Source organism: Aquarana catesbeiana, linkage group LG04 (assembly GCF_042186555.1).
Source record: "Aquarana catesbeiana isolate 2022-GZ linkage group LG04, ASM4218655v1, whole genome shotgun sequence".
NCBI classification, from domain to species: domain Eukaryota; kingdom Metazoa; phylum Chordata; class Amphibia; order Anura; family Ranidae; genus Aquarana; species Aquarana catesbeiana.
In genome coordinates, this window is record NC_133327.1 from 293,597,935 (window position 1) to 293,614,789 (window position 16,855).

The window sequence follows — 16,855 nt, forward strand, 5'->3', positions numbered from 1 at the left end:
GCAAAGTAATCTATTGAGAAGTAAATATCCAGTCCTACCAGTAGTCCTTCCCCCTTCCTGAGAGCTACTGTTGCCTGTAAACAGCCTTTGGTTCAGATAAATAGTATATACTATACTATACTATGAGGCTGCTAGTGATAGGGTATGAGCACTGCACTTAGAATATCTAGTAGCTGAACATGGATGATTTTATCCACCAGTTGAAATTACCCTATGTATATAGAAACATATTACCAGGGCTGGGCTCCTGCTATTTATAGTGCACAATGGCTGATCAGCTGTTGGTTAATTACGTTGTTTCCACAGTGACTCACCTGGTTACCATTGCATGCCTCATTAGTCCATCCTACAGCCAGCCCCTTTTGGCTATAAATAGCTTTGCACATTTCCTCCATGCCCTTGCGTGGTCTATGATCTCCAGTGTGTTCTTGTGTATGACTTGGCCTGCCTGACTTCTTTTCCAATACCTGTTCCTGGTTCTGCTCCTTACTATGCTGACTTCTGGCTTCCTGAGCCCGGCTCGTCTAATTACCCGCTCTGGCATCCAAACCATGGCTTCAGTTTTTGACTATGTTCCTGAACTGTTATTTTTTGCTATTTTATTAAAGGTGTGATTTTAACTGAATTTTCTGTCTCCGCCTGGTTAATGGTTCCTGAAACATATATATATTAATGTCCTTCTAATAGAATAATTGTCATTAAGCGGCTAAATTACTTAGCAATATAAATTACAATTAACATTATAATTAACTCTACAACTGTGAAACATGGTATATATTGTTTAGATAGTTATTCAATTTCTATTAGATGAAACGAATGAATGCACTTACATCAGTCTATTCGAATATTTTCTTGACTAAACTGGCACTTCCACAGCTTCCATACAAGCTGCAAAAGCGTTTTTACACTTTAATGGTTCATTCAGTGGATGGAAGCAGCTGCTTCTATACATCATGGGAAAGAGTAGATCTTTCTTTTTGTCCTGCCATGGGGTTAAACAGCTGTTACTTCCCAAAAAAATATCATTGGCAGGGCTCACCTCACATCCTATTGAATAAGATTTTTCATATGTTGAATGGCTGTTTGGAATATGCTGGTTAAAGTGATTGTAAAGGCTCTTTTTTTTTTTTTTTAAATAACAAACATGTCATACTTACCTTCACTGTGCAGTTTGTTTTGCACAGAGTGGCCCCGATCATCCTCTTCTGGGATCCCCCGGTGGGCGCTATCAGCTCCTCCCCGCATCATATAAGGAGAAGCGCTCTCCTGGGGGGTTACCTTGTGGGCGCACTCCTGAGCCCACCATTTGTGTCCATAGACGCAGAATGCAGGACTCGGCCCAGCACCCCCGGTCATTGAATTTGATTGACAGCAGTGGGAGCCAATGGCTGCGCTGCTATCAATCTATCCAATCAAGAGCAGAGAACCCGGGGCAGAGAGTACAGGGCGTCTCCGCCAAGGGAACGAAGGGCTCAGGTGAATAAAACGGGGGACTGGGGCGGTCACTGTCAGAAGTTTTTTCGCCTTATTGCATAGGGTGCAATAAGGTGAAAAAATACGAGGGTTTACAACCCCTTTAAGGGACCCTGGTTGAGTGTGACTTGTAGTGTGCAGTATGAAAGAAAAAGGCAGCTACTGCTCTCACCCCATGAAAAAGGGGTGCTGTATGGGAGCAAATGGTGGGGTAAGACTGTGCGGAAGATGGACTTCCAGAGAAGTAAAGAAAGCAGTGCCCAAAAGGCAGTCTGTAAACATTGCTGATGATGTGGAAATACAAGTTAGCATTATACAAGCAGCACAGTAAGTGGTTAGCTGTTGGTGCTATATAAATCCTGTATAATAATAATTATAATAATAATACTGGATTCCTTAATAGCCAGGCTGAGCAGCTGAAACCTATCACTCGTGTATGAGCAAAGGGGTAGATGGAAAGACCAACAGTGAAGAAGAAAGGAACAGGGAAGGAGAGAGAGAGAGAGAGAGAGAGAGAGAGAGAGAGAGAGAGAGAGAGAGAGAGATTGAGAGAGAAGAGTAAAAGGAATGGCGAGGGCAAAAGCAGGAGAGATTGAATGAAAAAAGAGTTAGATAAAATAGATGAGAGGGAGAGAAAGACTGAAAGAAAAAGACAGTGTGAATGTGAAAAATATTGATTTAAATACAGTATGTTTTTCATTGTGTCTGTTTAAATTACAGAAACTAGTAATATTTTTGACTTATTAATCCCCATTATACATTTAAAAACATATTTTGGATTTCCTACCAATTATTTAAGTATAATCTTTTTTACTATTGTACCATGGAAGGTTTGGGAACTATTCATTGGGTTCTGGTCTCATTACGGATTAGAATCACTGTTCTAGTCAGCTACCTGCACCAATGAGTGGTGTTTACAATTGATATAGTACATATTAAGAGGAAGAAGGGGAGACATTTTTGTAAAATGTATTTTACCTTCAGTAAAACATCAGGAAAATTCACCTTGGCCTGACTACAGGGCATTACACTGAAATTTTTCTTAGGCAAAACTATAGAAAAATGCATTGGAATCTACTAAAGACAAATCTCATCCATAATTGCAACAGTGTTTACATATAAAAACCTCAACATGTAAACTAGACAATACCTCATCAATACTTTTATTCACAACAGGTTTGTCAGGTTCTCCACATCCAGATATTAACTCTGACCCAAGAGAAAACACAAGGTCCAACTCTTCTTGCAGGCCATCAATTTCTTCTTTTATAGCCTAAAAATAAAATGTTACTGTAAAGCTTCAACAATACGCTAACATCTTAATAATCATCTAACAAATACATGGGAAAAAATGCCTATAATATTTTCAGCTTTGCTGACACTGTTGTCAAGACGAGTATATGTAGTGTAAATGTACTGAACAACCATAGAAAAAAATTGAGAAGATTATCACATAAATACACTTACGATTACAGTGAGACTATCATTGACCAAAAACAACATTATAGCAGGATCCTGCAAGAGAGAGGTATTGTGCTTACCACTCTGTTACCCCATGCCTGTTGGCTTTGACTCCCTTTGAGCAATGTACCTTCCCTCAGCATTCAACATTTCTGGGATAAACTTCTGAGAAGTTCATCAATAACAACTGATATTTACTATCTATGTAATTTCACCTACTAGTAGTGATTTGTCAGTTCACTACTAACAGCTGTTTGTCAGTTTCATGAATGATGCTATTACTAACAGTATGTATCAGACTTTAGAATAGGGTCCCAAATTGGGTATTTTCTGGGGCCTCAACTTTATTTTAAGATTTTTGGTAGTTGAGAATTATGGGACACCATAATCTATGATGATTCCTAACTGCAAACATCAGAAAGAATTACACAAGTAGAACACAATAAAGTGGCCACTGAAGTACAGTGAATGCTTTGCTTAAATTGTAGACCCCCTTCTCTTGTAATCATTCACTAGGTGGCACCATCTCTCTAGGAAGATTCTTGGCTAATGAAGAGTATTCCAAATCTTAAGAGAAGACACCCAAGTTAATTGCAAGATCGTCTTCCTGCAAGATCTGGGCTGTCCTCTCTTCCCCAGGATCTCTCTGGAAGGAGTGTGACATCATCCTCATCTAGGTGCCACAGGAAGAAGACAGAGATAAGGTAAGTATAAAATCTAACTTTTTTATTTACAGGTACTTTTTGAACATAGTGGGTTTGATAGACTAAAGGTAAACAAGTTGTTTACTTTCCAAGGGAATTTTCACTTGCCATTTTCCCATAGCTTAGTGAATGTGAGGAAGCTGAGCTGACTTCCATCATCCAAACATGAGCAAGCAAAAAATATTAAAATTTTTTTTTTTTTTCTTAGCACGTGATTGGGTGTTCTCTTCCACTATGTGCTACCAATTTTACAGGAAGAAGGGGCACAGACATTGTAAGGTCTGCTTTAAATAATGGCATGTAAATATACTGTAATATTGGGTACACATGTGAAAAATATAAGGGTGTTTAAAGCGGCACTCCACCCCTCAACTGCCACATTTGGCACTTTTTGGGGAAAGGGGGGAGCAGGTACCTGCTTCCACTTCCAGGTAAGATGGCCCCGGTGATCTCTGAGTATTTTTGGCCCCTCCATGTTACCCCCGCTGCCTCCTGGGCCTCACACAGGTCACAGAAGACAGTGGGACTATTCAGAAAGCACAATCGCACATACATGCACAGTAATAAACCAGCTGTGAAGCCTGCAGGCTTCACTGCTGCTTTCCCTTAGTGAAGATGTCGGCGCCTGCACCCAAAGCCGATTGTTGAATCGGCTCGGGGTGCCGACATCGATGGATCCCTGGACAGGTAAGTGTCCTTATATTAAAAGTTTCTTTCCCAGACTGGAGCTCTTCTTTACCCTTCCTAGCGGTATTCCTGAGTGTGGCTTGGGGTCAATTTTCATTACCAAAAGCAGTAACTCTGAGCCACACTCGGGATCGCATCGCAGTATCCTGGTAAAGTTACTTACCTTGTCCCCAGGATCCTGCAATGTCCTCCCACTGTATCCGCAGGCTGTGTCCTCTGCCCAATTCATCACTGTGCTGGGCTCCATTCCCTGCGAGCGTTACGACGCATGGAGGCGGAGCCCAACGGCAAATTAAAAAAAGTGAAAAATACAGAACACACTGTAATCTATAAGATTACTGTATCAAATCATTTCAACTCCCTTTTGTCCCTAGTGCTTTGTCCAGTGCCCTGCCTGCAGTTTTATATTATACATATACTGTTCTTTCTACCTGGAAACTTGAGAACCTCCATGGCATCCAAAAAGTGTCCCTCTATGTCAAAAGTGGTTTAAGACCAGCTAGAAAACAGTGATAGTAAATTAGAAACACTTGCAGAATTGAGTGATAGTGACTCGTGGGGAAATTCGTCATCAGACACTGAAAGTGATGACAGTGACAATTCTGCGACTGAGCAAATTTCAGTGCTTTTGATTAGATTACATTATTGAATAAAATGTATCATTGCATATTTTTTTGCTATAATTATTTATAATTATGTCAGAATTTATGATTTCGTGTTTCAAACTTTATCATACCCAGGATATCTACTAGACTCTTGTTTGGACAGATTTAAGTGAGTTATTCTTAATGCCCTGTACACACGGTCGGATTTTCCGACGGAAAATGTGTGATAGGACCTTGCTGTCGGAAATTCCGACCGTGTGTGGGCTCCATCACACATTTTCCATCGGAATTTCCGACACACAAAGTTTGAGAGCTTGCTATAAAATTTTCCGACAACAAAATCCGTTGTCGGAAATTCCGATCGTGTGCACACAAATCCGATGCACAAAGTGCCACGCATGCTCAGAATAAATTAAGAGACAAAAGCTATTGGCTACTGCCCTGTTTATAGTCCCAACGTATGTGTTTTACGTCACCGCGTTCAGAATGATCGGATTTTACGACAACTTTGTGTGACCGTGTGTATGCAAGACGAGTTTGAGCCAACATCCGTCAGAAAAAATCCATGGATTTTGTTGTCGGAATGTCCGATCAATGTCCGACCATGTGTACAGGGCATAAGAATTACAGGCCTACAATATAAAACGCCAAATATCTATGCAAAACAATGTACCGCTTTGAGGTTCAAAAATCAGACATAATTATACAGGGAGGTTAAGGCTCATATGTATTTTGCCAACCATTTCTTCTATTTTTGATGCATAATTATGTTCCAGTAAGGCTTTATTAGTCAACTCACCTCCGCTGCCTCTTGTTGCTGTTTTACAACTGAAGGATCAACTCCAGGTTCATCAAGATCTCGGATAAATTCTTGGGTGTCTTTAATGGTGGCTATTAGAGCAATGTGATCACACCAGAACTTTTCTGCCAACTCCAACACATCCAACAACTGGGCCTCCCTTTCCTCCGTCAAAGCCTGGATGTCCTCCCAGATAAAGACCATTTGGTCAAGCTTATCTTGAACAGCTGGCGAAGAAAGCACACTTTATAAACAGATATGTCTGCCATTTGATTCAGCTTTAATAAATTTATAGTTGTTCAGGCAATTAGGCTTTAATGACTCATAAATAAGGCATTGTAAGGCAAATCATAGTACCATATTTCTTGCCAAAAGCAGATTTCATAACAACATTTCATGCGAGAATTATGAACAACGTAACTGACAGCACATGATATGAACAGCACTAAAGTCTGCACTATGTACCATCCACTGAAAATGAAAAGAATAGCTGCTGTCTTGCCCAATGAATTACCTTTAGCTGAGATGTCCTTATCAGCACCCTCCGAACGTGCGATCATTTCCTCTCCACGCATTTTAAGCGTCTCATAGACAGGCTGCAGCTTTTCAAGCTCCACAGAAACATTTTTATTCTCGCTTATCTGCTCTCTGATCTTCTCACACTCTGCTGAGATTGAAGGTGGCTGTCTCAAACGCTCAGCTATTCGTTGCAAGCTTTCAAGCATTGGTATAATCTTGTCATGAAACTGGGGAGTAATGAAAACAGAAAGCATTCTTTTTTATGAATTTTATTTTGAGCCGTTAACACTTCAGTAATAAAAACATTAACATTATTTGGAAACCGTGAGTTGAAAACTTATAGTATCATTTGGCATTATACCTTAAAGAACTGAATGGTACCTACAAGCAAAAAAGCCTTATATGTTTTTTATTTTTCAATAGTACTAAAACAATTGCTTTGTTCATCATAGTAAAAAAAATAGAATGAACCCTAATTAATTATATTTACTTGTGATGTATAAATATATTTACTTAGAATGAAATATTATCTGTTTATGTTTCAATGTAAAGTTAAAAAAATATTACCTGCTGGACCTGCTTTGTCCAGCATCTTAGTCAGCATAAAGAAATTAGGTCATTGGAAAGCTATGTATATGTGTTATGTATGCATTCTTTTACATACAGAAGACACTTCATTTTATATATATATATATATATATATATATATATATATATATATATATATATATATATATATATATATATATATATAGATAGATAGATAGAAGACACTATAACAGGTACCTGTGATGACTGAGAAAAAGCTTCATCCAAGGCATCAGCCCGCTTCTTTACAACTTCCTTGATTTCACTGTAGAGGGAATCAGCTGAAACATATTTCTCCTGGATAAAGAAACCTTCCTCAGGACTGAGTTCCAACAGCTGGGGCCCAGTTTTGTTCATCTTATCTATATGAGGTTTGTGTTCTGCAATCAGCTCACGAAGTTGCTATGACAAAAGACAAACACATTACAAATATTTTAGGCTCATACTCCCTTCCATGTCTGTTTTTAGCGTCCTAATGTATCCAGCTGGCAAAATACTCTAAACACAGTTATAAAGAGAGTAAAGATAATAACTAAGGACATACATCTCTAAATGTATTAAAGTTCATTTTACTCATGAGGGCATGAAAAACTTATTTTAAATATTTATGATGTGACTACATCAAGGCCGTTGCCCTGATAAACTTACAAGGGGACTTATAAGTGATTCTAAACATTAAGGTTATATCATTTAAAATGGCAAAAGACCAAAGCAATGAGACTACTTGCTTGGCTGGGACTATAGGAGTAACAAAGGTACTGCGTTTATAACATTTCTTAAAATGCAACAATAATAAAAGCCAATAAATAAATAAAAATTGGAAATCACATTGTTTAAAGAATTAATAAACATTAGCAGTTCCTTATACTCTGAAATATAGTATCTATTGCCTGTAGCATGGCCATGCAAACAAAAATAATAACAGTAATGCTGTCAAAGCACGTGCATTGAGGGTATCCTAAAACTTTTTATTGTATAAGAATTTTCCAACCACATTTAGGCAGTCCGAATAGATACAGACTCCCCACATTGTTTAGGGGACAACATGCCAACAAGAACATAACACAACTGTTTTGCATCAAACAATAGACTAATGGAAGACTCTCAAAAGGTAGAGCTTGAAGGATTTTCCACATGTGCTGACTAAAGCCTAGTACACATCAGAAAATCTGTCAAAAAATACCGAAGTGATTGTACAATAATCTGATCGTTAGTACATAGCTTTCAAGAGCTGTTCACGACAGTTCATCTGAAATTATCCAAAGGGACAAACACGAAAATCCTTCTCGTACAATATCAGAATGTACAATTTTCGTTTAATCAGTACAATATTCGTCCGAAAAAAATTAGAAGTTTAAGTTTTAAGTTTACTGTTGACCAGTGAAATAATAATTCTGGTGCTGTGAGTTACTACACTTTAAACACAAGTCTTTGCCATATTTAGTAATTTTTTTTAAGTAATTTACCAATGGTTTTGTAATTCTGTTCAGCCAGTCTTTTGATCAAGACACTCCTGTCCAAACAGGTTGGTAACCCTAATTTTTTAGTGCAATTAAATATTACAGCTCAATACCCTGCAGCAAGTTTTGCTAACTGAGTAACCAGAAGGAACCTGCTTTCTAGAAGTTAATAAAGCAGCCCCAAAGAACTGTATGGAAAGGCTCAGTAATCATACCAGGGGCTGTCTCCTGGTACACAGGACAGACACGTTCAGGAACTAGACCCCTAGCAGCATATGAGAGTACTGAATTAGACTGAGAGGAAATGGAAGTAGAGGTCTCAAAGTGGGGTCCCTCAAACTCCTATGTTCCTGCAAGGGAGGAGAGAGGGGTAACTCCCTGTTTGATGATGAGGGACTCAAGGTAAACATACTGTGGACCATTGTAGGAATGGACTACATTGGTAACTCTCACCTACAGGTGACAGGTTTCTAATGCTGAAATATGACAAAGTTAGATCAGGCTGGATCTTCCAGCCTGATGGTAACTCTCACCTACAGGTGATAGGTTTCTAATGCTGAAATATGACAAAGTTAGATCAGGCTGGATCTTCCAGGCATAAAACTCTTTGCAAGATGCTCTTCTATCACTTTCATTGGGGGTCATCCTAGTACCCCCCCCCCCCATGGGGTGCTGGGAAAAGGCACTAGGTCAAAAACAGGAGTCAATACTCTGAGAATTATCAAGTGTGCAAGGGCGACACTGAGGATACAGATCCCTACCTAGGTGAAGAACAGCACAGCCAGTCTGTGTTGACCTAGTTGGTCAGAGGGTCCCTCTGGAGAGAAGAATTGCTGAAGAGTTTTCAGAGAGCAAGCAGAAACAGGACACAAATTTAAAGTCTTCTAGCAAGCCATCACAACAGAAGCGCAGGGCTCAAGCCATTGGTTTCACACACTATTACTAAGGGGTCTGCCTCAGTATCCTTTTTGAGGGATCTAACCACTTCTGCCACGGCCTGGCAGATTAGGATTACAGCCAAAACAAGGCAGGTGGCAAAAACTGGGATTTAGGTAGAGATTACAACTGTTGGTCAGTAGAATCCTTAAAGTTAAGGTTCAGCCATACAAAAAAAACTTCTGTATAGCGTTAGTAATGAAGAATGTCCCACATCATGCGGGCAGCTAAACCTCTGGGGCTGCAAAATACAACTTTTCAACAAAATCCACCAGTTTACATGTAAAAAAGAACATAAAAGCACAATAGCGCTCATCCATAACCTTTGTAAAGCTATGTATATTCCTTTTCATGGTATGTAAAGACAAATTAGCAGATATAAGAAACAATGATATACTTTTCCAAGATATGTTTAACTTGACACATCCTGTGCAAACACACTGCCTTCAAAGCATACTATTTACTCTAAATACAGAATTTCCATGAAAACAAATCTAATATAAAGCAAATATAGTGATTAAGGCAAATAACTTACACACATGTAAGTTGTATGTTCTTGTGTGTGTTTTAACCACTTATGAATGGCAAAGCCATCTAAATCTGGCCAACCATAGTAAAATCTGATTGTAAAAACTTAAGACAACCTTTTTTTAGATCTAATAATTGTGGTTATTGTGCAGTACAAGGGCTTTCTTTATAAAAAATCCTTTCAATTTACACCCAGCCAGGAAAGCCTTCACACTATATATAGTAGTTGTGAATAAACTAGATTCACATGATTGGCTAGCTTAGTTTTTGAAAACATTAGTCCGTAGCTCTGCCCTACAGACAAAGCAGTGTTTATGAAATTGCCAAGCTAGTTATTTCAGTTTTGAGAAAATATCTTACACTGGAAGCTTTGATGGCTAAATCATTACTTATTGTGCAATGTTAGAGTTAGTCAAAATAGAATTCAAGTCTCTCATTGTTATTTGGATGCCTTGCAGCCCAGATTTGTTTTTGCCTCACCTTCTCATGGTTTCCTAGGTGAGTTTTTAGAGCTTTCCCATGCCCAAGAGACAGATAAGATCACTCTTGTTTTTATCTACTTCTTTGAGGACGGGATGGATGTCAAACATTTAAACTATGAAAAACATTTCTCTTAATTTTTAGAATTGTCAGTTATACTCTATGATGATTCAAGATTTGCAGAGGTTTTATCCTACTGTGACGGTCTATGTGATCATTAGGAACAATGCTGTAAAGAAGCCTTATACCTGAGATACAAAGACAAATATGGCCCGTATGTTTTACCAAAAAGATCTGAGATTGCTTCCATGGACCACAGTTAAAATCACTATATTATCAAAAGTGCACTGGTCCAAATCATTTGGTGGAGGGGGATTATGGTGTGGGGTTGTGTTTCAGGGGTTGGGCTTGGCCCCTTAACCCCAGTGAAAGGAACCCTTAAGGCATCAAGACATTTTGGACAATTTCATGCTCCCAACTTTGTGGGAACAGTTTGGGGTTGGCCCCTTCCTGTTCCAACATGACTGTGCACCAGTGCACAAAGCGAGGTCCATAAAGACATGGAAGAGCGAGTTTGAGGTGGAGGAACTTGACTGGCCTGCACAGAGTCCTGACCTCAACCCGATAGAACACCTTTGGGATGAATTTGAGTGGAGACTGTGAGCCAGGCCTTCTTGTCCACATGAGTGCCTGACCTCACAAATGTTCTTCTGGAAGAATGGTCAAACATTCCCATAGACACACTCCTAAACCTTGTGGGCAGCCTTCCCAGAAGAGTTGAAGCTGGTATAGCTGCAAAGGGTGGGCCAACTCAATATTGAACCCTCTGGACTAAGACTGGGATGTCATTCAAGTTCATATGCAAGTAAAGGCAGGCATCCCAATACTTTTGGTAATATGGTGTATACAAGTTGTCACATGGTATCAATTGACAACACAGGAAAGTTTATCATTATGAAACAATGATATTTTGGTAACACATATAGCTGAATAACAATGCCAGTTACAACATCCACCTTAATTACACAAATTGATTTAAATAAAGAGGATTTAGATGGATTTTTTTTTTACTTATTCAATAAAGACAGCTGTCGTGCCAAGCACTCTGTAATCTCACTTCAATTTTTTTTCATGAGGTCCATTGCTTTGTTCACAAAGTGTTACTGCTTTTAGTGTTTAGAACAGTGGTACATGTTTTCAGTGACTATGTTATGTTGTCAGATGTGTGCTACATACAGAAACTGGACAGGAACACAAAACTTTTCTGGCATTTTACTGATGTTTATCTATGAACAGTATATTGCTGCACTACCAGATAAGACAGAGTAAAAAGACTGTCGGAAGCAATTAGGTCAGACAATGGAATCTACAGCCTACGTAATCTAGTTATGTCGACTTTTGTAATTGTTTAGCAGATGACGATTGACAACATTTTCCTACTGGTCCGCCACTAGGAACATGAATAGTCTGTAAAATTATAATTAATGTAAAATAACAAGCCACTGTGTACTTGTTAGTTTATATTATTATGACATACAGTATGTGAATATTTAAATGAAGCAAGAAGGTTTTTTTAGGCCGCAAAACAATTTTGGCATAATCAGGGTACTAATCAACATTGCAAGAGTTATGAAAAAAGTTTTTAAAGATGCTGGTATATTAAAAGAGTCTCAGGTCTTTTCAAAACCAAAGGTAAGAAAAAAATAAAACAGCATCAAAAGGAATAAAGAAACTGAGACTAAAACATCATGGCCAGTAGCTAGAACATAACATAACATAAAGAACAAGTCACACGGGATTTGGAGAACAAAATGCAAACATTCACCAAGTTATCCCCAACAAACTCTGTACAAGAACTGTATTGAGCCATAGTGCTCAGTATACGCAGGAACAATGCAAAATGTTTTAAAAAAAACCTTCATGGTCATCAATATTTTAAAGAGATTCCCAGAAGGGCCCCCTGCTTAGAACAGTAATAAAAACTGGCACAAATAATTTTAGGTGTGTTTTGGATGTGTGCCTTAAATGCACAACCCAATTGTGTCCATGCTAATGCATACTAATATCTCTAATGCATACTATCTCTGAGGAATGTTTTATGTTCTGCTTCGGTGTGGTATATAAACTAGTACATACTGTAACTGCACTGCACCTCGCTCTATATGTTGAGCTTGCGACTTTCTTTGTCTACAGAGGTTCTTAAATTGGAGTCATTTACTCTATATATGGTGACAGCTTCTCTTTTCACTTAGTTGCTGGCTTTTGAGCATGTCCCAGGGCCATCATTTGAAAATATTTTCATTATCTTCTTAAAATTCCCATACTTTTGCGCCTACAATGAGGTGATAACCAGCCAAATAGTTCATTTCCCCAGGGTGCATTAACAGCACTGCACACAGAGAGATTGTCAAAAAGGAATAGAACTACTGAAGGTCCAACTGATGAAAAATGAACAAAAGTCATCTTGTATGATCAACTACAAAGACAGCACAGGAGCATAACAAATATTATATGCTCAGTCCTGATCGTAACAGCCACAGTTAGGACTCATTTACACGTGTGTCTGTCATTGCCACCACTCACTGCCCGTGTTAAAGTATAACTAAAGGCAAAACTTTTTTTTTCTTTGACTGGAGAGAGATTAGAACACCTGTCAGATTTTTTTGCCGTCTGTGCCCCCGTTAAGGAGATTCACCCTCTCTATTTGTCCTGTCTACCATTATTATTATTCAGGATTTATATAGCCCCAACAGTTTACGCAGCGCTTTACAATATAAAAGGGAAACAATACAGTTATAATACAATAAAATACAAGAAGATTAAGAGGGCCCTGTTCAGAAGAGCTTACAATCTAATAGGGTGGGGCAGGTGGTACAAAAGGTTGTAACTGTGGGGAATGAGCTGGTGGAAGTGGTAGGAGATTAGTTGGAGACGTGATAGACTTTCCTGAAGAGATGAGTTTTCAGGGATCGTCTGAAGGTAGCAAGAATAGGGGATAGCCGGATAGATGGAGGTAAGCAAGTTCCAGAGGATGGGAGAGGCTCTGGAGAAATCCTGGGGACGAGCATGGGAGGAGATGAGAGAGCTTGAAAGCAGGAGGTCTTGAGAACAGCGGAGAGGTCGATTTGGGTGATATTTGGAGACAAGATTAGTGATGTAGCTCGGGGCAGAGTTGTGAATGGCTTTGTATGTTGTGGTTAGTAATTTGAATTTAATTCGCTGGGTGATTGGGAGCCAGTGTAGGGATTGGAGTAGAGGGTTGGCAGACACTGAGCGGTTGGTAAGGTGGATAAGTGTGGCAGCAGCATTCATGATTGACTGAAGAGGGGATTGCCTATGGAGAGGTAAGCCAATGAGAAGGGAGTTGCAATAGTCAAGGCGAGAGATAACAAGGGAGTGAATGAGGAGCTTGGTGGTTTCATTTGTTAAAAAGGGGTGAATTTTATCATTGAAAGTGAAAGTAAAAGAAAAATACCAATTTTGGGTTGTCCCCAGAAAAGTAATAGAGGGGAAATCTTCCAATGGGGATACTAGTTCTAAAGAAATAGGGGACCCCAAGGGATTCCCTTAATTTTTAAGCCATGGATTCAACCTATAACAAGAAGACTTAGCTATATTTTTTGCTGCTTTATCTAGTTTTAATTTCTCAGATCCATCCACATATGCCAACTGATCTTAGAATGAAAGTGAATTATATTTCCTGTCAAAAAACTATTCAATAAAAGTGAGCACAAGGATTCCTTTAATAATCCATCAAAACATTTTATTTAGTAGCTTGTTCTTACCCGAATATCTTCTTGCTGTTGTTTTAGTGTATCATAATTTAAACCCGGTGGTGGCAATTTAGAGATGGCTTTCTCAGTTTCTGTCAGCCATGGCCACAGCTCTTCGTATGTCTCCCAGAACTGGCTTACTAAAGATACAGCTCGCTCCAGCTGCAGGTTCCTTTCAGCATTCAAATGACAGACGTCCTCATAATTCTTCTGCAGGCTTCTGACCTTGTTCTTTATACACACAAAAAGTAACAATTTAATATCAACAGAAACTCTAATATAGGTAAATGCTTTATTAAATAAATAAATACATTTATATATATATATATATATATATATATATATATATATATATATATATATATATATATATATATATATATATATATACAAGATACCAGCAGTATCTTTGATAAATGTTATGATATAACAGCAATGATATTATAAGTAGTTAAACATTGAGCTTACTGAATACATGTTCTCCTTCTTGAACCTTGCGGAGGAAGCATAATCAATACTGTATAAGACCTTTTACACTAAAGGCTATCTTTAAACTCCTAAAACGAAAGCAGCTAACACTAAAATGTCCTAGCTAACCCACTTAACGAATTACTTCAAAACATATCGCAATTAAACAATGAAAACAAATACACCACAACGTAAAGTCATAAAATCTACAGCACATCAAAAAACACTTAGTTACATACACAAAAGAAGTATGTGCACACCCAATTATTAGCAGACAGGGCACAGCTACACCAGACTTTGTATGGTTTAAAGAAGCAGAAATATGGATGAATTTTGGTGTGAATTAGTAGATATTCATCTGGTGCGCTTTTTACACTTTATTGGATGCACATATTTTTTGTGTACTGTATATAACTGTAGACTTTATGACTTTACATAGTGGTGTATTTGTTTTCATTAATAAATTGAAATATATTTTCAACTTTAATGGGTTAGCTAGGAAGGGGAGAGCGCTGCACTATTTACATATGATCAATATTTTAGCTATATCTATGTAAAATATCTTACTTGCACCGCCTATTGAGTACTTCTATATAAATACTGTAAATGATTTTGGATAAGTGTTTTTCCCACACATTCAACATCATCTAGTGTATATACACAGATTATTTCACTTTCTGACATTAGGTTTAGGTTTGTTCTTTATTTACAGCGTACAGTGTAAATTATGCCATAGAATCATAGCGCACTCTTAGTCCATGCACCACAGTGTAAATTATGCCATAGAATCATAGCGCACTCTTAGTCCATGCACCACAGTGTAAATTATGCCATAGAATCATAGCGCACTCTTAGTCCATGCACCACTCTTAGTCATTAACATTATTAAAATAGCAGTTTTTCACTTTAGCTTAAAGGGACGCCACTTTCATGTGTACATTTAGCTTTACAGCAGGGTCATCAACCCATTGATCGTGATCTACCCATCAATCACAGGTAGGTGATGGGTAGACTGCGATTCTTCCTTGCCATCCCCTAGAACAGAGTAGGATGGGTGGCGGTGGTAGCTTTTACTGTAATCGATCCCCTTTCCTCCTGCAACCACTGAAAGCCGCCTCTCCTCCCGCTGGCATTCAGCAGCTGCAGGAGGAAAGGGAATCAGTTACAGTAAACGCCACCCCCATTGCCCCTCCTATCCCTGTTCCTCTTCGTCTAGCCACCTTCCCTGTGTTCTCCTCCGCACCCCCCTTCCACCGCAGTGCTGCCAGCTGCCCTCCTCTTATTTCCCGCCAGCTTCTGCATGGACTGTTGCAGAATAGAGAGCGGGGTAAGGGGCCAGTAATTATGTAATTTACCGGCCCCTTCCTTTTCTGAATGAACACAGTGAGTATTTGTGCTAATCACTCACTGTGTTTGTTCATAACTGAAGCATAGTAAAGTGTGCTTACTACGCTTCAATTTGTGAATATAAAGGAAGCCACTCAGTCCAGAGCACTTTGCATTTATTCACTATCCAGTGCAGCTGAGGGAATCTCTGACCTCAGTCCAATTCTCTTTCTTAAAAGTGAGATATCAGCAGTCTGTTTATACCCCCGATATTTCACCAAAGCCCACAATGTGGCTCTTAAAAATAAATGCAAAAAAATTATATTGTAAAGAATAAAAAAATTAAATTGTACAATAAAAAAAATAAAATAAAATACTGACACTGTCCACTGTCCTACGTACATCATCCACTGCATTACTGACATGGTTCACTGCTCTATTGACACTGTCCATTGTCCTACTGACAGTGTTCACTGTCCTACTGACACCAACTTCTGCCGTACTGACATGTTCACTGCTCTTCTGACTGAAACCATGCACTGTCCTACTGAGACTAACCTCTGTCCTTCTGATATGTCCACTGATCTACTGACACCATTCACTGCTCTACTGACACGTCCACTGCCCTACTGGCACCAATCTCTACCCTACTGACACCGTTCTGTGCCCTATGATACCGTCCACTGCTTTACTGACACCGTCCTCTGCCCTACTGACACCAACCTCTGCCCTACTAACAACATCCTCTGCCCTACTGACACTGTCCACACATCATCCACTGCCCTACTGACACTGTCCACACATCATCCACTGCCCTTCTGACACTGTCCACACATCATCCACTGCCCTACTGACACTGTCCACACATCATCCACTGCCCTTCTGACACTGTCCACACATCATCCACTGCCCTACTGACACTGTCCTCACATCATCCACTGCCCTACTGGCACCGTCCACAAATCATCCACTGCCCTACTGACACTGTCCTCACATCATCCACTGCCCTACTGGCACCGTCCTCACATCATCCACTGCCCTACTGACA

At 39.1% G+C, this 16,855-nt stretch overlaps 1 protein-coding gene across 13 annotated transcripts in view; it reads right to left on the minus strand.

Moving 5' to 3' along the window:
• Window positions 1-16,855, minus strand: part of DST (dystonin) — a 690,079-nt gene that overhangs the window by 58,221 nt on the left and 615,003 nt on the right. For all 13 annotated transcript variants that reach the window (XM_073626702.1, XM_073626693.1, XM_073626691.1 and 10 more), the window contains 5 exons: window positions 14,026-14,244; window positions 7,035-7,238; window positions 6,244-6,475; window positions 5,730-5,956; window positions 2,624-2,746 (listed from right to left, as the gene is read on the minus strand). In XM_073626702.1, the coding sequence (XP_073482803.1) occupies window positions 2,624-2,746; window positions 5,730-5,956; window positions 6,244-6,475; window positions 7,035-7,238; window positions 14,026-14,244 (1,005 nt within the window). The remainder of the gene's footprint in view (window positions 1-2,623; window positions 2,747-5,729; window positions 5,957-6,243; window positions 6,476-7,034; window positions 7,239-14,025; window positions 14,245-16,855) is intronic.